This window comes from Rhinoderma darwinii, chromosome 2, assembly GCF_050947455.1.
Source record: "Rhinoderma darwinii isolate aRhiDar2 chromosome 2, aRhiDar2.hap1, whole genome shotgun sequence".
Taxonomy (NCBI): domain Eukaryota; kingdom Metazoa; phylum Chordata; class Amphibia; order Anura; family Rhinodermatidae; genus Rhinoderma; species Rhinoderma darwinii.
Window position 1 is genome coordinate 221,489,984 of NC_134688.1, and position 23,469 is coordinate 221,513,452.

The window sequence follows — 23,469 nt, forward strand, 5'->3', positions numbered from 1 at the left end:
GGTATGTTCACACGAGCTATTTTCGGCCGTTTTTCGGGCCGTAAAGGTCCTGAAAAACGGCTGAAAAATAAGAAGCAGAAGTTCTTTAAACATCTGCCCATTGATTTCAATGGGAAGAACAGCGTTCTGTTCCGACGGGCCGTTTCTCAAAACGGCTGGGTAAAATAACAACCATGAAAAAGAAGTGCATGTCACTTCTTCAGCCGTTTTTGGAGCTGTTTTTCATAGACTCGAGAAAAACAGCTCCAAAAACGGCCGTAACAAACGCAGCTAAAATCGCGAGTGGCTTAAAAAACATCTGAAAATCAGGAGCTGTTTTCCCTTGAAAACAGCTCCGTATTTTGAGACGTTTTTTATTTTGTGTGTGCACATACCCTAACCCCTACAAAATACATAGATCCTTATGTGTGACAAGCATGTTCTGATACCATTACACTCATTGTAACTTGAGAAGTGCTTTGCTTGGAAACACGGTTTTCACATTATAAAAATAAGTGTTTCTCAAATAATAGATGTAATGTGACAAATAAAAACGCAGCACACAGAAATATGGTTGTTCAAGCATAAAAGTAAAATAATTTGCTTTTATCTATTCATTCACAAATCCTACACAATGAGACTAAATCCAAGGGTATAATTATCAATAAAAACACAATTTCAAAATAGAGGTATGAGAAAGGCACCAATACTAAGGAGAATGAGCAAAGTAATGAGAAAAGATTTGCTTCTTTTTTTATTATAAAAGTAATACTTCTTTTCTTTGGATGACTTGTGCCTTGTGCAAATTAACACAAACAATAATCGTTTTTTTTTGAAAGGTAACAATTTAAACTGGAGTGTGAAAAATATTTGGAAATGTACAGAAAGAAATAACAAAATAAATTAACATGGATTGTTTCTCACCACATTTTCAAGCAGGAAAGTTCACAAATCCGTGTTTATCCTCTTATAACAAATATTGGCAAAGCATCAGCATAGGCTTCCAAACCCCCAAGGCCTACTTAAAAGGGTTGCACAAGATTACAAAAAAAGGGTCTGTTGTTTTTCCCCAGAAACAGCACCACTGTTGTCCATGGGCTGTCGGGTTTACAGCTCACCCGCATTCAACTGAATGACCTGCAATACTAAATACAGCCAATGGACAATAATGGCGCTGTTTTTTGTTTTTTTTAAAAAGCAGACTTTTTTTCAAATCTTGGACAAATCCCTGTGGACATAGTCACTATACAGATATATGGTAGCTGAACCAAGGCATAATCTTCCATTGCCTGGATGCATTCATTCAAATTGCTTATTAACACAGCAACCCTTACGATGCACAGGTGACATATCCACTTTAACGCAGAAGAATATTTAATGTTTATTACTTATTATTATTAAGACCCTGGTGGAAATGTACAATAAGGACAAAGTAACACAGACACAAAGCAATGTAACTGAAACAATGTCCATTTTTCCTTCAATTTATAACATATCTGCACTGATATAAGAGGAATACGTGATGTGAAGCTGCAACAAACCCTCCTGCCACGCAACAGAGGAAAATGTAGATATATAAAACTAGAGGATCCTTGTGAAAGTCCATATTCTGGCTAATTGAATGACATAGTACATACAGCAATTCGGTAGTATTTGTTGTGGCTCTATAAAAAGACGTATAGAGCTCGTCATAGACTGGTGGGACCCCACATTATATCGCCTCAATCCGTCTCTATCTTCTTCCTCACCTCATCATACCGATTCTAAAGACGTGTACATGGATTGTCATACAAGAGGACCCTCATCAACCAAGTCATTTCTTGCAGAACAATTAGCACAACCTAAAAACTGTACTGTATAAACTGCTTTTCGGATTTATACATATTTCCAGCTCAGACGATGAAGGTTGGGATTTAAAGGGCATTTCTAAATTTTTCACTCCTTCTTCCCACAATACTGAATGGCAAATCTGTCCAGTTATGCTACAAGACATCTTCCTCCATAAAACCTCTACAAATCTAGAAAGATAAGTATTAGGATAGAGAAGACAGTCATGAGTCTGGAGCAGGTTGACAACCCCAATAGGAGCGGCATTGACCGCCATTTGTTGTCATTTTTGAAAAACATCTAATATTTTTCATCTAAGATGGTAAAGATCTTTCACTATAGTCAAGGGCAAATGAAACAATAAGTATAATTTTATTGGTTGCTATGGAGTAAATCTAATTTCTGCCTCTATACCATGTAATTAAATAAGCCTGAATAGATAAGATATGAAAGAGTTATTTTTTTCAGCAGATTTTTTGTTTCTTTTTAAACAACCAGAGCATTGGTAGTTATAGTAAATTATCATCACAGTCAGATATGTCTTAAAGTTTACTAAATGGACATGAAAACGGATCCTATGAAGAATGTTGAAAGAAAATCCCTCAATTTATCTCAATACTGCATATACAGTATTTTCACATAGTGCGAGTCATCGTATATAAAATTCAGTGCTGATCAGATGGACCATGTGTGTTTACTGTGCATCTAGGACAGTATGGCTATGTTAGAAATGTGACCAGTGCCTTTTATCTCATAATGTCTTATAAGTCACATGCAAATAAACTTCAGGAGTGAAATGACCTCGACTTTAACGTCATGATAAACTCAGATTCCAGCCTCCTATTTATGAACACTTTTGTATCTAATCTATGTGTGGACGGCTTTAATTCCCAGTTCGGAAATCGTTTTTAGCACAATACTGGAAATATCAATTACAGATTTTAATTAACAACTTAAAAATTAACTCCACCCAACACTCGAATTTCAGTTTTGGGTAGAATATTTGGTTTGAGTATAGGGGTGCGCTGGTTTCATGGAATCTTTCAAAATGTTTTATTTAATCTAGAAATACAATTGTAATATCTATGTGGGGTTAACACCAAAGGTTCTCCTGGGTGAAACATCATAGAAACTGTTTGACCGCAATGCCAACTACTGTTTGAAGCATGAATAAAGCCCATGTAACTGGAACCAATAAGTGGAGTTTAATGGGGCCATCTAGTCCTTTAGACCAGAACCTGAGCATTTCACTAACTTGTTCTTGTTGCTTCCCGGTCACAATGTTACCTTCAGGGAAAGCCTGGAAGAACATGCTTTATGAAAGTCTAAGAAAGTAGTAAAAACACTACAAAACCATCTTGAATATTTGATGCGGATAGGCTACAACATGCAGATACAGTATTCTTCGAAAACCGTTTCTGAATATCAAATAACTAAATCCAAAATAGTCAAAAGTCAGTAGCTGGGTTTCTGATACCAGTACTACGGATAAAATCACCCACTCCAGCACGAATCGCCTTACTCAGGTGTTGAAATAAAAGTGGATGAACATTACAGTATACATTTATACTGTATACAGAAAGCTCCAATGCGAAAATATTCTGCCACATATCTCTTATAGTTTTTAAGGAAAACTCCATCATGAGCTAAAAATTCATCTTTGGATAGTTGTTTTAGGAGTCCTGAAGACATTGCTGTACCTCACAAAACACGCAATGTTTAACAGAGAGAATAGCGAAGATTGGAAAACCTTGTAGCTTCCTAAGGGAACAGACAACCAGAGCATCAGGACCCTAAGGAACTCAGGTAACATAAAATGTGGGTTAGCAACGACTGCAACCTTTACCAAAAGCAGAATTTTTTGCCTTAGGTGGAGTTTCCCTTTAACTATTACAGCAATGATTACTTAAATAAGGAACTGAATTTATAAAATATTCTACAAATTAGATATGAAATAACCTTCAGAATCAGTCTGGAGATTCGGCTGAGACACATCACTTAGTCCAATGAGTAACTCCAGTACTGCTGCTGGGGGGAGGGGAGCTCTTAAGAGTTGACGGCCTACCTCTTGGGTTTAACATGGAATAAAAAAGGCATCACCCTTAAGGAAGAAACACACATCACACATTCTGTATCAATAAACGGCCTGAGCGCAATGTTTACAAAAATAAAAGCTATCAATGTTTTCATTCCATTAAGGCTCAGAATGGTTGCTGCCAAATTCAAGTAATTCCTTGTTTCATGGTCCTTCAAGACAGCAACACTATATGAGAATACACTACTTGCTGGTGAACATACTAGAAATAATTCCTCACTTACGTATGTTTTCTAAGAGCAAGTCTTTGGCAGAGCAAGAAAATAAGCCATGGTGAAACGTTGCGAATTATAGAACAGGCAACGCAGGCGATATATGAATTCTCTCAAGGCATGCTCTATGCTAACTATTATCATCGGTGAACTGGATCAACAATTCCGAACAGATATTTGTTAGGCATTTACTAATGCTTTTGAAGTTTAGCCATCACCTAAATAGAATAAAGTATGAGTCAATATAAGTAAGTCATTTTACTAGCAACTGGGGACATCCATAGTCGCTGGATTATAGTAAACTAATAAACTAGATTTTCATAAACATCAATAAATTGAAACAATTGGGGTGATATTTACTGAATCAACTCAATAAAATGTTTGTTAATGGGTACATTTTATGTACCACAAGTAGCAGGACTAAAGATACAGCTGTTGGGCAACCTGTGTTTCAAAAAGTCCCCCAAACCAAAAATGTCATATATAAGCTATCTATTCTTCATTCATCTTGAGTTATGCTACAATAAGTAAACAATTATTTTGAGATCCCAAGACATTTCAGTCTGTGGTAGACTAAACCTGATGTTCTTCATTGTAATGGAAAGATATCAAGTACATTCAGCTGTAAGAAGTTCCTGGAACTTTCCAATTATATGTTAAGGTTATAAAGGCCCCTTTACACGATACAACTTGTTTTAAAGAAGTCCTTTACAATGGTACTCCCAAAGTTTAACATTTACAGGATGTATTGGGGAAAAAAAAAGTGAGCAAAATTGCAAGCTAACATTTATGCGTTTCTGTAAAACTTCCATTAAAGAATATTAAACCAACATGTGACACAAAAAAAGACACTATGGCAAGTTTTTACAAATATATAAGGACAATTTGAACCATGATTTATCTTTACGAAACATGTGTGTAAGCTACTGCGGTACAATTCTTCAAAGACTAAGGCCTTATGGGCGATACTGTTGTCCCCAAAACACTTCATTGCAGTCTATGCAGATTGACTACACGGTCACAACGTGACCCAGATTGTCAGATGAGCTGCATCTTTATCCGTCAGATCAAAACAACTTTAAACAATGGCAGGGTTTACGTAGCACCCGTAAAGTTTCCTGTACAACCCTATCAATATCCTTACTGACATTAGTTACTACAGATTACTGATCAATATTATTTCATATTAAATGACGACTTTTCAAAAATAGTGCCTTGTGTCACCAGGAAAGAACTTTTAGGAAAATTTGGCTGTCTAGGACAACACCACTGCTTAACCTTTGCACTAGGTATTGAAAATATTCCCTTCTGTGCAATAGTAATGATAAAGAAATTCCAACATTTATGTTGAGAGGACCATAGCATGAATGTTTTTTTTAAGTCTGATCTCCCCTCTACATCTGCTAATAGAAGTTTCAAGTACGAACATATATCTAAACACAAAAGTGCAATATTAGGAACCGTGCAAAAAAGTGACACATACAGTGTAGCAGAAAGAGTTAACGGAAGCAACAAACAAATTTCTAGTCTGTTGTTTTAGCAAATTCCAGTTCTACTTGTGCTGCAGGCACTTTTCCAAAAAGTGGCTTAAGCTATATACAATGCAGGTCTGAGTAGAGCGCAGCGCACTCAATGTAGAATAATCATATCTTTAATGTTAGGCTATGTTCACACAACAGATTTTTCCTGAGGAAAGATCAGACATGAAATTGGCAGAGAAACCCTGTCAGAAAACCAAGGCTGAACCTCGGATTTCTGCCATGGTTTTGCAGTACAAACAACCGCGTTTCTGCACACAGATTAGCCCCATTCAATGGTAATCGACACAAAAAGTGCGTCAAGGAGTGACATGTCGCTTCTTTAATTTTTTTCAGCAAGGGGGATTGCAATTCCACCCGCTGAAAATTCCGCCTTATATGAACAATGGGTCGGTTTTCCATTTATACAACAGTTTTTTACGCCGATTCCGATGCTGAAAACGCATTGGAATCGGCGTGAAAATGCTGACGTGTGAACAGGGACTTACGGTGCTCATTGCAGAACTATGTAAAGTTGGCTAAATTTGAAGTAGCCAAACAGAATGGTTATGCAGACAAGATTCACTAAAAATTCTGATTACACTCCCTCTCCTAAAACAAAAACATCCATTTGCCTTAGTACAAAAAGACTTGTTGCGCGCCGATGAAGTTTTACCATAGTTATAAAGAAACTATAAATATAGCAGAATTTGTTCAGTATAAAAAATCTTGCCACAGTTCTTTTAGGCCTTCTAGGGGAGAATTGCTTGTATGGGAGAAAAACTCTGTAATACGGTGCTGTATGGCCTCAGTTCTCTTACTTAATTTTTTGAAGATTCCAAAGATAATTGGTATTTTTTTCTACAATGGTTCTGGCCATAATCTCTTTTAAAAATGAATAACTTGAAAACGAAAATATTTCAGACACTAAAATCCCATTAATTTCCAGTCAAATCCATTCCTTAGACCCCCAAAAAATTACAAGAAGGTAAACTTTACTTTTTGTTTACTTGTATTATGGCGTCTCTGTGTGCTTGGCAAGAATGGTCATGTGATGGTGCCTTTCCACTACTGTTTGTATTGAGAATGCTTGGGAAGGTTATCGATTTACATACGTGAAGGACAGAGGCGTAGCTAAAGGCTCATGGGCCCCAATGCAAAAGGTTCTTCTTCGCGCCCCCCCCCCAAACTTCTCATGGCCGACGCCCCGCAGCTTTCAGCTGCATCGTTAGGTCTCCTAAGTGACCCAACAATGCAGCACTAGCAGCCAGGGGCATCACGAAGGTCCTAACACGTCAGAGGAAATAGCCCAAATACATATACCCTCTGCAAAAAAAATGTGTGTGCGTGTATGTATATATGTGTGTATATATATGAGAGAATGTATCTATAGCACTACCTATGGATAGGATTAGATAAAGTGGCTCAGCAGACAGCATCACACGATAGGATTAGATAGGCCCAGCTCGCTGATATTGCAGCTCCAGCGCTGGACCCAGAAAAGGTAAGAATAATTACAAGTTACAAATTATTTTTGTGTGTTTGTGTAACACAAACACAAAAAAAAAACATTAGTAATACATGTGGTAGGCTTAGATACAGGGCCCATCAGACAGGATCACACATGTGCCATGTATCTAAGCCTATCATGTGGTAAGCTTAAAGGGGTTGTCCAGTCCCTAAACATTGATGGCCTATCCTCGATAGGCCATCAATAGCTGATGGGTCGGGGTCCAAATCCCGGGACCCCCGCCAATCAGATGTTTTGAAGGGGGTGCAGTGCTCGCATCGCTGACACAGATTCAGTGTGAGCAAGTGACCAGAATGAAGGGGAAGCAGCGCTCGTACGAGCGCTGCGGCCCCTTCATAACAGCCGATAGGTCAGGGTCCGACTCCTTGGACTCCCGCCAATCAGCTTCAGCAGACAGTGATATTAAACTTAACCTCTTCATCAGCCGCAGGGGAGGTCCTGACTCCATCCAGGGTCGGGATGTTGTGCACTGTGCAAAGCGTCATGATGTCATGTGCTGCGTCAAGACCTCCGCTGCGCTCCAGGATGAGGAGGGTAAGTCCTGTCAGTTACTATAGTAACAGGGGCCCGTGTAGTTTATTACATAGGCCCCAGTTACTATAGTAACTTTTTATTGATGTGGTGCGGGGGGCCGCGGACACACCTGGCTTTGGGGCCCATTCACAATTGCAACCGCTGCGACCCCCTTAGTTACTCTACTGATGAAGGACTTACATATGGAATTATTTTAAATTCCAATCACAATTTTTTTAATAAATTGATATGGATTATTATTGGCTGAATACTGAATATGTAAAGGTTTAAGAGAATTTGAAGCCTCTAGTCAACAATTAGGTGGTTGCTAGGAAATGTCTATTCATTTTAGAAAGTCATCGTAATCAATGAACATGGGATTATTAGTGTCTTCCAATTATTAAAAAAACAAAAACAAACAAACTACATAACCTCAAAAAACTACGCAGGGCAAATTAGTGCAGTCTACAATTTTAGCTGGGCAATTTGCCCAAGAACAGTAACAATGTACTAAAATTGATGAAGTTGAATGCATTGTCAAATTTAACAGTAAGAATCAAGTTTATCACATTTAACCTTGACCTAACTTGCTCAACCTCAATAGGAGATAAGCATTATGGCAAACAAATAGTTCTACAAATATGTCATATTTCTAGAGGTGAAGTGCAAATTTCTGATCAACGCCAATGTGGTGGATTGTGCATATATCTAAAGTGTACCATAGCCTCCCCCCTAACAAAGGCAGCCATTTTGTAGCTGAACTCTTTTGACTTTTAATGTAGGAGGTTACTGGTAACCTTAAAAGTTACAAATAGCCCATGTTAAAAGAAATAATAATAATGTCTGCGTCCTGCGGGTGAGAGGTTAGGCTTGACTCTCGCAAACATCACACACTATATGGAAAATAATGTAAGTAGAAAAAACTCAAACACTTACATTTGATTTACCATAATATCGCAGAAATATCTAAAGTTCTACCACGGTTCAGCATTCAATCACAACTCAATCTTTAGTACAGTAGCTCCCTATATGGCATAAGAGCTTAGATGTAGAAATCCACACAAGATAAAATTGACAATATTTTAAGGGTTATTCTATATTCTGTAGTGTAACAGTAACAATAAAGGTTTAGGACAAAAAAAAAAAAACAAACCCTAAGAGTGAAGATCCACTCTCGACATGCAGCAGATTCTATCTTTTCTTCACTCATTAATTAAATGAAATCAGTTTATGAATCACTAGCTTATGATGACATTTTTGTATACATTGAAGCACTTTTTTTTGCCTTTGAGGCGGCTTTGAAAGCAAGGCCAAAGAGAAGATGTTATTTGCATGATTGTGGTGGACATTGTTCACCGATTAAAAACACCTCCAAAAAGTGTTTTTTTGGCTAGAAGAATCGCTATAAAACAAGAACACACAATAACACAGTTCACCATGCCTAGAAATAAAAAGGGGGTCAACACAGAGTCAAGGTGCAGAGAACTATACAAAGCTGCCAACACTCCCTCTTTTATCTTTACATGGAATCTGCAGTGAGATCAGCTGCTGGAAACCATTGGTTCTACCCAACAAACTTCGGTCCATGTCCCAGGCAGGAGCAGCCTCCAAACTATTGCTCTCAGGAACGGGCAAGGATAAGAAGCGCAAGACTATTCAATATGTGGTACTAGTTGTGGCATTACAATCTTTATGCAAGACTGATGCTGTGTGAAGGAGCGTAGATGAATACAGTGCAATATTTTTTACCATTTCGTGATGTTCATTCATTTTAAGCTTGTAAAACTTTCCACAAAGACGTTTCAGAATGAAATTTTCACACTCTTCTATAAGGTGCAGATCACATGTCTACAGCCAAAGCTTCACTGCATCTCGGTAATAACTAACTGCAACTGTGCAATGATTTTTTTTTTCTTTTTTTTTTACTTTTTTCCACTTTTTTTCAGTTTTTCTCTTTTTTTTTTCCATACCAAGTTAGTAGGAACGATACAGATCACTTTGGAAACTAACATAAAACAAACCATAGGTGAATAAAAGAAACAAAAACTCGCTGGAGATTTTCATGTTCATCTCCATTTCAGTGTCTCTCTTCCTTCATGGCACCTCTTGAGATTCTGCTTGTTTCGAAATACTGCACAGATAATAAAAAGAAGCTAGACACCAGCCAGATGACTTCTAATGCTTTTCTGCTTGGCTGACTTGAAGAGCATTAATGACACCATTGATGTTTTCTTCAGGTACCTGTAAAGATCAAACAGAATATGAAGAATTCTATTGTCCTAACATGCCCGTAAAAGAGAATAAATAAAGCAATCAATAGCTTTTCATTATCAATGCGGAGGAGATCAGCAAACAGCTATGTAAACAACTTCAATGTAATCTGTAAGGAGTGTCCACTGTCTAGTCCATTTCACACCACAAGAACAATCAAATGACCAATGAAAGGTTTTGTAGATAAATACATTAATGTCAATCTTCCACAACCAAATTAGTGTACATTAAACTACCCACACCAGACTACCTAGGGTTACGGACATGTGGATGGTATAAAACAGCCATGGTAGGACCACCATGGCTGTTTTACTCCATCCACCTCTGTGCACCACACTTCCTGTTTCTTAGGTAGTGGTTCTGTTTCTACAACGTTTGGACTTCCATTCAAAATTTTGTTACTTTTTATGTATAAAACATAAACATTCTACAGCTTAATTGCCCATTTGTAGAATCCCTATTTCATAGCTGACATGATCTTATAAAATGTTGTTTTTTTCCTTCAATTCCTTTTTGGTAGTAGATGCCTTGTGCTCTAGATTGAGGATCTAATAACCCAATAAAAGCACATATGGAAAAAAAGAAAATATTACATTAATAATATGATCTCTAAGCTAAATGATCAGAGAAGTGAAGTAGTGACAGCACTAATCATAATGACGTATTTATAAAAAAATAATGGAAAGGGGAAGTGGAGGAGCTGCCGAAAATAACCAATCATGTCACTTGTTCATGTTCCAGTGTGTCTAAAAAATATATATTTATTTGCACTAGTCTCCTCTAGACCTTACAGTTCAACATAAAAAAACAAGCCAGGTAAAAAGCCTCAGAATGCCCTCTTTGTTCAAAAAAGTAACTGTCTAATCATGGCCTAATGTTAAATGGCAATGTATTTATTTGTCAAAACATTGGAGCAATACAAAAAAAAAAAAAAGAGAATGACAAGATTTTCTGAAAAATAGGGAAACAAATATGCATATAGCCAGCTCAAGACAACTTATCAGTGGATACCAAGCAGAGAAGAGCTCTAGGTCAAATGGTAGAAACTTGCTGAAGTAACATTCAATTGTGATAAAAACCTCATTGTCAAGGATTTTTCCGCTTGTAAATAACACATAGCCACATTACGTACATGTTTCAAATTCCTCAATTTGTCTTGCAATTCTCAGTAACGAATAACATGGACTCTATCAATTAGTACACTCATAGATTTCCATGACAAGAAAGAAGGTGAGAAAGAAAGAGAAAGGGAGAAAAAAAAGTTAGAGAGAGAGAGAAGGAACAAATAACATGGACACGATCAATTAATATGCTCATAGATTTCCATAAAAAGAAAAAAGAAAAGAAAGAGAAAGAAAGAAAGAGAAAGAAATAGAAAGAAAAACAAGAGAAAGAAAGAGAGAAAGAAAGAAAGAGAGAAAGAAAGAAAGAAAGAAAGAAAGAAAGAGAGAAAGAAAGAGAGAAAGAAAGAGAGAAAGAGAGAGAAAGAGAGAGAAAGAAAGAAAGAAGGAGAAAGAAAGAAAGGAGAAAGAAAGAAAGAAAGAAAGAAAGAAAGAAAGAAAGAAAGAAAGAAAGAAAGAAAAAGAAAGAAAGAAAGAAAGAGAAAGAAAGAAAGAGAAAGAAAGAAAGAAAGAGAGAAAGAAAGAAAGAAAGAAAGAAAGAGAAAGAAAGAGAGAGAGAGAAAGAAAGAAAGAAAAAGAAAGAAGGAGAGAAAGAAAAAGAAAGAGAGAAAGAAAGAACGAGAGAGAGAGAAAGAAAGAGAAAGAGAGAAAGAAAGAACGAACGAACGAACGAACGAGAGAGAGATAAAGAAAGAGAAAGAATGAAAGAAATGGAAAGAATTAATTAAAAAGAAAGAAAGAGAAGGAAAGAAAGAAAGAAAGAAAATGAAAGAAAGAGAGAAGGAAGAGAAGAAAGACAGCCCTGCAACAGCCTTGCCCAGTGAGATCACGCTGGGCACGTGTCATAAGCTGCCTTTCACCGATTGGACAGTGTCCGAAGATGTGAAGATGGCTCCACCCAGGCGATTGACTAGTTCAGGCCCCGTTGGCTAACTACAGGGAATTAGCATATGGAGCACCTAAAGTACAGAGCACAATTACTCAGGGGCAGAACTAAAAAAAAAAGGTGCTGGAAACAGGGAGGGAGGGAGGTCAAGGTAATATATGTAAATTAAATGTCAGGACCTGGTGACAGGTAGGTCCTCTTTAAGTAACAGATTATTCACAAGACATGCAGCGGTTTGTTTTGCTCCAAGCAGAACCTGCAACGATTTCTATCTAGTACATACAAGGAAGTGTACAACCCTGCGCTCTCCATAGACGAACATCAGCAGTAGACTGGTTTGTAAAATTGCTTCCTTGCTCGAGCTACCCAGTTCAACTGCATTTCCTGTTTTTATTCAAATGTCTAGGAGCAATAATATCTCATTGTCAAAGATTTCAATAACACAATATGGGGCTTTCAAGTGTAGGGCATAGAAACCTCCTTGGTTGTAATAATACTCTCTACTGCGTTGCAAGCTATTAGTATCACTCTATAGTTTCTATATCCACATAGTACTTACAATAGTAAGCTGTGATGTGTTACCAGACAGGGGGAGAAGCACTGCAATATGGTGAGAAGTCTATAGGCACCCAATAAATGAATTTCCAAACCATGGCCATTAATATGAATAATGTCCCTTCTTGCTGCAACAAAACTCTCCATTCTTCTGTTAAGAATTTCAACTATATTTTGGAGAATGGCAACAGGGATTTGCTTGCATTCAGCCACAAACACTTTTGTAAGGTTGGGTACTGATGTTGACGAGTTGTAAGCACACATTTCGCTAAAATGTAATTGTTCACTGAAGTTATATGACTTGCATAAGATTCTGAGGTCAAACTAAGACAAAAACCCACACAATTCTCCCTCCTCCGCCAAACATTACAAATGGCACTATTCATACTGCTTGATTCAGATGCATGATTCAGAACTTCAGAGAACACATTTTCACTGTAACAAAGTCCATGTGCTTTACACTTTAGTGGCAGGGACTATTCAATTCAGACTCACTCAACTTTGGGTTCTGGCAGACCCGTATCCAAAGGAAATGAGATGGACACAATAGATTTTTGCTGTCTAATAGAATTAATTATTTGGGACATAAGTGGTATCAGAGGTGCCTTGTGGATCCTCATCTCTCCCAAACTGAGGGCCCTTTTACACCAGCCAATTATCGGGAAAACAAAAATTCACAGAACGCTCGTTCCCGATAATTGTCCTGTGTAAACCAGGCAATAATCAGCCAATGAATGAGAAAACGCTAGTTTATCGGCTGATTGTATAGTTTTAAATGCCCAAAATATTATCGTTGTCGGCAGCACCTCTCCCTGTGTAAACAAGGAGGCGTGCTGCCGAGATCATAGAAATGTATGGGGATGAGCGATCGGAGTAGCGAGAGCTCTTCCCCATACTAGCTACTTGTAAAAGGAGCAAGCGAGGGCCGATCAAGGAGCTGTCTTGTTGATCGGTGCTCGTTTACATGGCCCGCGTCAGGCCATGCAAAAGTACCCTATGACTTGAAAGGCGCGTATTAATTTGGGGTCCTGACTGCTTTCTAATTTGTTTGGCTCCCATCTATAGCAGGACTCTGTCAAAAGTAACTATGGAGTCCTTCTTCAGAAGGACAGTAAACATTTTTCTATGCATTAATAGGCTCGGAGACACTAAAGAGGGGAATGTTTGCGTTGTCTTTGTATGCATGCTTGTCCATCCAGGCTTTGTAGTGAAATACCGCGCCCCGAGCAGAGGCGCTTGCTGGAATCCCCCTGTGGAACATGATGTCAGCGCCCCTTGCTAAGCTCCTGAATGAGAATATGTGTTTGTAAACATATAATACCTGTCCAAGCTCTATATTATTGAATCACAGCAGGAACCTTCATTACGCATATTACAATATTACGGCCACATAATATTTAAAAGAGTTAATTGGCAGTACAGGTTAACAAATAACATGCGTCAGTCAGCAATAATTAAATAATAGAATTCAACCAATTTATATAGTCTAGAAAATCTTTGAGAATTCTACTCCCAGAACATAAACGCTTCACCAGGCACCTGAACTGTAAAGGCGGTATTCATCATGTGCTTTTTGATCATAGGTCTGGAGGTAATGAACCAGATGAATTGTTAAAGTGCGGAATCCAAACGAAGCCAATTAGCTTTCACATGTCAATGTGGCGTTCCATATATTCAGCCGATGAGTCAGTCTATAATAGTTTTTTATGGAACATTTTGTGCATTTGATCTACACTTAGTACAAAGGATTGGAAATGTACCAGTCGTATCGCTAACTAAAGATGACCAGAGTAGAGATACACTGCTTGGTAGGCATGATGATTTGAACTAGTCTCCTGTTATCCTATAGTCACCTCCTCACTAGAAGTTACAATATAAAGACTAGTACGTATCAGTGAGCCCTAAACTTAGACCATGCTAAAGGGTAGTATACTAGTCTGTATTGTTCAAAGCTTATTTTACTTTTGTGAAATTGTATCTACAATTTAATGCTACGAAAACTAACGCAAAATTAAGTTTAATAAATAAAGGTGTTGTCTCATCGAGACAATCCCTTTCCATAAGCTCTATAAGGCCATCTGGATGTCCCACTCTCTGGACCCCCCTCTATTAGCCAAAGTGGAGAGACGCTAACAAAGAATGTCTCTCTTGCCAGAAAAACAAGTATGTAATACTACTATTCCCCTGCAGGGGAAACGTATGGTGTATGGCTGGCCGCAGCTTCCCTCAGTGCAAACAGCTGATCGCTGCGCACTTCTGAACGCCGTCAATCTAAAAGTTGGTTGTCTTCATGAAACAACGCCTTTAAAACCAGAAGAAATTTCCCTTACCATTTAAAATGTAATAGTTCATTTTATTGTAATTCATTTTATCAATTAACATAACATAAGCAGTGAAATAAACTTACCAGTGCATGATCAAACTTAAAGGTACTGATATAATATGCTGGGATGTCCGCAGCAGCTAAAGGTTCTGAGATTTGGGCAACAATCCCGCATTCATCTGAAACAAGAAGAAGAAGTTAAAGTGTTTGGATGATACATAGAATTCTTGTTGTTTTTTTTATGTTAGGGCAGACTTTAACCCCTTAATGACCGGCCTATTTTGGACCTTAATGACCAAACTATTTTTTACGTTTTTCAATCGTCGCATTCCAAGAGCTATAACCTTCTTATTTTTGCGTCGACATAGCTGTATAAGGTCTTGTTTTTTGCGGGACAAGTTGCACTTTTTAATAGCACCATTTTTAGGTACATATTATTTATTGATTAACTTTTAATTAACTTTTTTTGGGGGGGGGGAATAGAAAAAAATCTGAAATTTCGCCACTCTTTTTTGCGTCCTAAATCTACGCCGTTTACCGTGTGGTATAAATAACACAATAACTTTATTCAGCGGGTTGTTACGATTGCAATGATACCAAATTTGTATAGTTTTTGTATGTTTTACTACTTTTACACAGTAAAAACTTTTTTTTCAAAATTATTTGTTTTTGTGTCTCCATATTTGAAGAGCCGTAATGTTTTTATTTTTTCGGCGATGCGGTCGTATGAGGGCTTTTTTTTTGCGGGACGACTTGTAGTTTTTATTGGTACCATTTTGGAGTAGATGCGACTTTTTGATCACTTTTTATTAAATTTTTTTAAAGTCAGTGTTCACAGAAAACAGCAATTTTTCCATAGTTTTTTATTAATTTTTTTACGGCGTTCACCGTGCGGGTTAAATAATGTAATAGATTTATAGTCGGGGTTGTTACGGACGCGGCGATACCAAATATGTGTAACTTTTTATCTTTATTTTGTTTTTTTAATAGTAAAGCAGTTTGTAAGGGGAAAAGCTGGGGTTTTCATTTTTTTTCACATTTTTTTTTTAATTAACTTTATTAAACTTTTTTTTCACTTTTTTACTAGTCCCATTAGGGGACTATAATATGCGATTCTGCGATCGCATTTATAATACACTGCAATACTTTTGTATTGCAGTGTATTACTGCCTGTCCGTTTAACACGGACAGGCATCTGCTAGGTCATGCCTGCGGCATGATCTAGAAGGCATTCACTCCAGGCAGACCTGGGGGCCTTTATTAGACCCCCGGCTGCCATTACAGACACAGACACTTGGCGATCGTATCACCGGGTGTCGGTGGGAGAGAGAGGGAGCTCCCTCCCTCTCTCCAAAACCACTCAGATGCGGTGCTCGCTATTGAGCACCGCATCTGAGGGGTTAAACGTGTGAGATCGATACTAATATCGATCTCACACGGCAGAGCAGGGACGCCCCCAGCCCTCAGCTGCCTCTAGCAGCCGAGAGCAGGGAGATTTGACAGCTCCCTGCTCTGTTTACTTATTCCGATGCCGCGACGTAAAAAGTCTATGGCATCGGAATAAGGCCCGTTAGTGACCGATGTAGAAACACGATGGGCCGGTCACTAACGGGTTAAAGTGTACCTGTCATTATATGTAAAAATGGTATAAAACTGGGCTTCCCCCATTTCATAACATTAGTTTATTATGTTTTACTCTTAGGTGTCTTATTTGCAGAGTACAGACACTGATCGGTCCAGCCAGTATCTGTGTGTGGAAAAAAGTCAAGAAAGCTGGCTCTGTCCCAGTGTTTTGTATTTAGCATGGAGCTATACAGCTTTGCTATACAGATTTTATTTTAATGACTAGAAGCTTTACAACAGAGACTCCATAGTGAATAGGGAATCCTGATAGAGGGAGCGAGACCCCTGAATAATATTCTTGATTTAATGCACCCTGGGAAGTCCACATTGCATTATTAACATAGGGTAAGGAATAACAGAGGTGATTCCGGACTAAAAATTTACAGTACAATACATGTGGATGAGGTTTTAGAAACCCCATTCACATTTAGCAGATAAAATCTCCACTTAATTGAGGGCATGCGGAAAATTTCCACAGCATGTCAATTCTGTTGCTAAATTTGACTGCAGATTTCACCCTTTGCAATGCATAGGGTGAAACCCGCACCAAAATCGGCATCAAAATAAGCAGGTAACACATGCAGATTTATTTGCCAATTTGCTTTGAATTGGAAAAAGTTCACAGCGTGTGGACTCAACTAAAGGTCCTATTACACGGCCCATCCTGGATCATGTAAACGAGACAGTTCATTGATTGGCGCTGGTTTGCTCCTTTCCCAAGGAGGTAGTATGGATCGTTACTCCGATCGCTCGTCCCCATACATTTCTATCATGTCGGCAGCACATCTCCCTGTTTGCTGCCAACAACGGTAATAGTTTTCATTTTTAAAACGATAAGATCAGCAGATGAACGAGCGTTTTCTCGGTCATCTGCTGATCGCAATGAGCGTTCTATAAATGAGCATTTGCCCGATAATTGGCCCATGTTAGGCTGGTACTATTGCACAGCATAACTGTTGATTAAGGTAGCCATGAACTCGTCCATGGTACCACAACTGCACTGTGCTCCAGAGGTGTGGCAGAGTTTGCTCTGTTTGGAATAATCTGATCCTTCCCATTTCTCACATTGCTGTTGGAGCATGTATCATTCTTTGTAAATAAATGCCTGCACATGGCTCTTCAATACAGTTTACTTATAGAATTATTTATTGGACATACCGAAACCTAGAGGTTGTCCGCCAATACGAACCATCTTCCAAAGCTCGCCTGACGCACTTGTAAACAGCAAATTATTAGGAAACCTAGACATAAACATGAAAAATTATTAAGATAGACAAAGATCTAAAATAAAATCCTGATGAATAAATAATAAATTAAACAATGACAATTTCTAGTGAAATCGACAGTTATTTTCCAGGCAAAGACAGAAAGTTCAGCTTTGGGCCTTAGTTATGGAGTTCTGCGTGGCCCCAAAGTTTCACTAAAAGCATATCCATATTTAAATTGTTATTTTTCTTCAGAAATCAATAGTGTATGCAACGAAAAATAAACTTTGTAATATATATCTTCTTATATCAACTATAAAAGTGTGGGGGCTTTCAGTTTTCTTATGGGATCATATTGCACAGAGCAGAGCTGCAGAGATACTGTCAGGAGAAGAAAGGGTAAGGGCCTGTTCACCTCAGCATCACCCTTCCGTTCATGGGTTCCGTCAGACCTTTCCGTCGGATGAACCCATGAACAGAAGGCAAACAGAAACCATAGCTTCCATTTGCATTACCATTGATTTCAATGGTAATACTTCCGTTGCAAATTATTTCCACTCCTTAAGTTTTCCGTTTTTGTTGCGGAAACAATAGCGCAGTCGATTACGCAATTGTTTCCGCTAAAAGACAGAAACCTTACAGAACGGAAACAAATGGAAACCATTTGCAATGGAAGTATTACCATTGAAATCAATGGTAATGCAAATGGAAGCTATGGTTTCCGTTTGCCTTTCCGTTCATGGGTTCCTCAGATGGAAAGGTCTAAGGGAAGGGTGACGCTGATGTCAACACACCCTTAGGGAGGGGGCAAGAAGCCCTGGCTGCATACACACATATACATGTATCTTCTTCTGGAGCACAGCTATTTTGCCTGCTGAACACATGTTTAAGTAAGAATTGTGGTGTGTTCACATCAGCATTAGGTTTCCGTTGATGGGTTCCGTCAGACCTTTCCATCAGAGGAACCCATCAATAGAAAGGCAAACAGAATCCATAGCTTTCCGTTAGCATTACCATTGATTTCAATGGTAATGCTTCCATTGCTAATGGCTTCCGTTTGTTTCCGTTCCGTAAGGTTTCAGTTTTCTGGACGGAATAAATTGTGCAGTCGTCTGGAGGATCAGATGATTGATCACAGTATTAAAAAGCTGGGAGAACATGGGGAGCTCACCCAGGAAACTGATCAGGACCCTCTGCTAGTTCATTAGAAGCAGGCACAGAATTGTCCGCTCAGGGACAGGGTGCAGTGCTCCTGAGTATGGGAGAACATCATAGCAGCTAGGGGCTGCCCCTTCTGGTGCTGAGCTCAGGAGAAACTGACAATTAGAGATGGAGCCTGCAGAGAAGGAAAACTGCAAAAAAATTATACAGGTAATACTGTTATTACTAAAGTACACACATGGCGGTTTATTCTGAAAATTCACCTGGAATGATAGGTGCATTTTTAAGTATGCCTGCAGAGTTGCTGGCATTCCTGTCTAACAACAAAAGTTGGAATGTGAGATGCAGTTGGCAGATTAGGCGGTACTGTTACCAAGGCAACCGTCCAGCAAAGCAACAATTCCAGTGGTGTATGATTGCCTCCGTAACCGTACAGTTCAATCTCCTGGCTGTGTCAACCGCCATCACATTTTCCCTTCTGTTGGAGAAAAGAATGGTGGTAACACTGGAGGTACACTGAAACTGTGGAAGAAGATGGTAGTTTGAGTACTTCCTATATATACAAACTCCGACGTGACTCATAACAGCGCTACGTGGCACGTTGGCATCACCAGCAAAGGATTCTGCTAAGTAAGAGATCTCTAGAACAGCACTGTTAAGGAAACATAGGGGAATGTCGAAATCCATAACTCTTGCCAAAAGCTGAATTTGTGCCTGAAGTTACACTTTAACCAAAATACATATTTGTATTAAAGGAAAATAAATTATTATACATTAATGTACTTCTTTGTGTTCTCATAGGACAACTGACGTCATATAAATGGCAATATTCATTACGTTATCTATCGAAGAATGGGTGTGCAACATCATGTGTGACTTCAATACCCGGGCCTCACCTTTGCTGTGTTTGTACATCCATTACCAAAGAAATGTAGCCCTCAATGAGGGAGAAGGAAAAGAAGCGGATATGACCAGATTCCTCACTGCCCACCATCGAATCTTTTACTCTGCAACACAAATGGTGAATGACTAAATTAAAGTTAAAAAGTCATGAATTATACAATGCATAGTTATATAACGTGCACATCACTCAGTGTCATATGTAAAGCTTACTACATAGAAAGATATAGATAGATATTTATTTATTGGTTCTATCTGGTAAGCCCCGTGCCACAATAAAGACTGACAAAGCTACAGTAAATCATTGCCCATATCTGAGTGAACAGTGAACTTAGTCTTGAAGCTATACACAGATACAATTCATAGGTTCACACGTTTCAGCCACACTATCAACAGGTGTATGAAACCAAGCATGGAGCTATAAAATCTAAAGCTATGGATCGAACATGTTCAGTAAGTATCAATATAGCAATGTAACAAGATGCCACATTTCCAAAAATCAGTTTTTTTTCTCTGTCCCTCTTTCATGGCTGAAGTTGGGTGACAATCTGCCTGTCACCATATATATGATGTAACCGGGAGAAAATCTATTACCAGCATTAGTGGCATTTATGTGTAATGATAAAAGATCTCAGCCATGAAGCAGGAGGCCAGACAAGTTTATTGTGGCAGAAGTTATTTCCGGTTTTATCATGTTAAAGAGGCTCTGTCACCAGATTATCAAATCCCTATCTCCTATTGCATGTGATGGGCGTTGCAATGTAGATAACAGTAACGTTTTTTTTTTTTGAAAAACGATCATTTTTGCCCAAGTTATGAGCAATTTTATATTTATGCAAATGAGCTTTTCAATGGACAACTGGGCGTGTTTTCTCGTATTTCCAACTGGGCGTGTATTGTGTTTTTACCAACTGGGCGTGTTTACTTGTTTTACCAACTGGGCGTTGTGAATAGAAGTGTATGACGCTGACGAATCAGCATCATACACTTCTCATCGTTCCCACCCAGCTTCTTTCAGAACAGACACAGCATGACGTCACCCACAGGTCCTTCAACCTTGTCGCCGGACAAAGAAGATACATCGGCTCCAGGCGTCCAAAAGGTTAATATGCTCGTCTCTAGGGAGTTTGCTATGCTTACCTGCACATGGTGATGCTGCTGCAAATTCAACAGTACTCTGACGCCTTGAGCGGATGTGTCTTCTCTCTTCCGACGCCAAGGTTGAAGGACCCGTGGGTGACGTCACGCTGTGTCTGCAGTGAAAGAAGCTGGCTGGGAATAATGACGTCACCCACAGGTCCTTCAACCTTGGCGTCGGAAGAGAGAAGACACATCAGCACCAGGCGTCAGAGACTACAGTGCAGGGTATGTGCAGGTAAGCATAGCAAACTCCCTAGAGACGAGCATATTAACCTTTTGGACGCCTGGAGCCGATGTATCTTCTTTGTCCGACGACAAGTTTGAAGGACCTGTGGGTGACGTCACGCTGTGTCTGCTGTGAAAGAAGCTGGGTGGAAACGATGAGAAGTGCATGATGCTGATTCGTCAGCGTCATTCACTTCTATTCACAACGCCCAGTTGGTAAAACAAGTAAACACGCCCAGTTGGTAAAAACACAATACACGCCTAGTTGGAAATACGAGAAAACACGCCCAGTTGTCCATTGAAAAGCTCATTTGCATAAATATAAAATTGCTCATAACTTGGGCAAAAATGATCGTTTTTCAAAAAAAAAAAAAACGTTACTGTTATCTACATTGCAGTGCCCATCACATTCAATAGGAGATAGGGATTTGATAATCTGGTGACAGAGCCTCTTTAATGCCCCTCTGCACTATCGTCAACTGCAAGTCAGGCCCTTCTGCCAACCAGCAGTGCCAAATATCCCTAATGCTCTTGTGGATATATAGACAAATGTATTCCTTCAGCTAGTGTATCCCTAGTGGAATGCCTTTTCAGAAGAGTGGAGTGTTATAGCAATGATGGGGGACTAACTCTATATTTATGTCCATAGTTTTAGAATAAGATACTCAACAAGTAAACAAATATGATGTTGGGTTTTCCATAGACTTATGGTCTAGTACTTTATAGTTCTCATAGACAATCTAGTGGCATCTTTCAAATTAAAAATAGAAACAAAAAAAAATGTAACAAAAATTTGCTAAAAATGTTAAACAATCTAAGGCTATGTTCACATCTGCACTACAATTTCGTTACTCGGTTCCGTCAGATAGACAGAGCAACGGAAAAAACAGAACCCCCGGATCTGTCACATGCTGTAAACCAACTAAGTAGAAAGTAGGACAGCAAACAATTGGTAGAATGCAAAAATCGTGTAGACTTTTTTTTAGAAACGTGGGCAACATTTTGATCTTTTATCAAGGTGTAGTAAACAAATATAGACAAATACGTGAGGGGATCAATACAACAACAGAGAGATACAGAGAACTAAGCCTGTCGTTATGCAGTTTCTCAAGTAATGCCGTACAAAGTGTATATGGTCAGCTTTTTACCTACTTGGATAGATTTTCAGTCTGACAGTGGGACCCTTGAGGACTTGCACCTACACTCACATTAACCACTTAGTGACCAGCCTATATTAAACCTTGAAGACCAAGCTATTTTTTACGTTTTTCCATCGCCGCATTCCAAGAGCTATAACTTTTTTATTTTTGCGTCGACATAGCTGTATAAGGTCTTGTTTTCTGCGGGACAAGTTGTATTTTTTAATAGAACATTTTGGAGTACATATAATTTATTGATTAACTTTTATTAACTTTTTTTTGGGGCGTAGTAGTTTCTATCAGTACCATTTTGGAGTACATGCGACTTTTTGATCACTTTTTATCACATTTTTTTGAAGGCAGGATGAACAGAAAACTGCAATTCTGGCATTATTTTTTATTATATTTTTTACAGCGTTTGCCGAGTGGATTAAATAACATAAAAGCTTTATAGTTGGGGTCGTTACGGATGCGGCGATACCAAATACGTGTAACTTTTTTTTACTTTCCATAATGAGGCATTGTAAGGTGAAAAAGTGTTTTTTTTTTTTCACGTATTTATTTATTAATAACTGTATTAAACTTTTTTTTTACTTTTTCACTAGTCCCACTAGGGGACTTCACTATGCGATCCTCCGATTGCTATTATAATACACTGCAATACTTTTATATTGCAGTGTATTACTGCATGTCCATTTACAACGGACAGGCATCTGCTAGGCCATGCCAGAGGAATGGCCTAGCAGGCATCCACTACAGGCAGACCTGGGGGCCTTTATCAGGCGCCCGGCTGCCATAGAAGACACTGGGTGATCGCATGCAGGGTGCCGGTGGGGTGAGAGAGGGAGCTCCCTCCCGATCTCCAAAACCACTTAGATGCGGCGCTCGCTATTGAGTGCTGCATCTAAGGGGTTAAACGGGCGGATTTCGATCCGCCTGCTCGAGAAGCGATGCCCCAGATTCTCAGCCACCTCCAGTCGCTGAGAACAGGTTGTTTTGACTGCTCCCGGCATTGCAGATTTATTCTGATGCAGCACCGTGAAAAGGCGTATGCATCAGAATAAAGCCCATTAGCGGCCGCCGTGAAAAGGCATATTGGCGGTCATTAACGGGTTAAATACATGAGAGCACTGCTTCTCTCTAGCTTCTTGTTGTAAACAAACCGCGCCAGACGGAACCCATTGACTTCAATGGGTTCTGTCGGGTTTCTGTCATTTTGCCAGACAAAATAGAGCTGCATACAATC

At 38.9% G+C, this 23,469-nt stretch overlaps 1 protein-coding gene across 1 annotated transcript in view; it reads right to left on the reverse strand.

Annotated features, from left to right (window-relative positions):
* Nucleotides 1-556: 556 nt before the first annotated feature.
* CASTOR2 (cytosolic arginine sensor for mTORC1 subunit 2) overlaps nucleotides 557-23,469 on the reverse strand; it is a 223,915-nt gene continuing 201,002 nt past the window's right edge. Inside the window, exons 6-9 of the mRNA XM_075852889.1 lie at nucleotides 19,716-19,826; nucleotides 17,612-17,694; nucleotides 14,915-15,009; nucleotides 557-9,915 (exon numbers count right to left, since the gene is read on the reverse strand). Coding sequence (XP_075709004.1) covers nucleotides 9,850-9,915; nucleotides 14,915-15,009; nucleotides 17,612-17,694; nucleotides 19,716-19,826 — 355 coding nt within the window. The 3' untranslated portion in view covers nucleotides 557-9,849. The remainder of the gene's footprint in view (nucleotides 9,916-14,914; nucleotides 15,010-17,611; nucleotides 17,695-19,715; nucleotides 19,827-23,469) is intronic.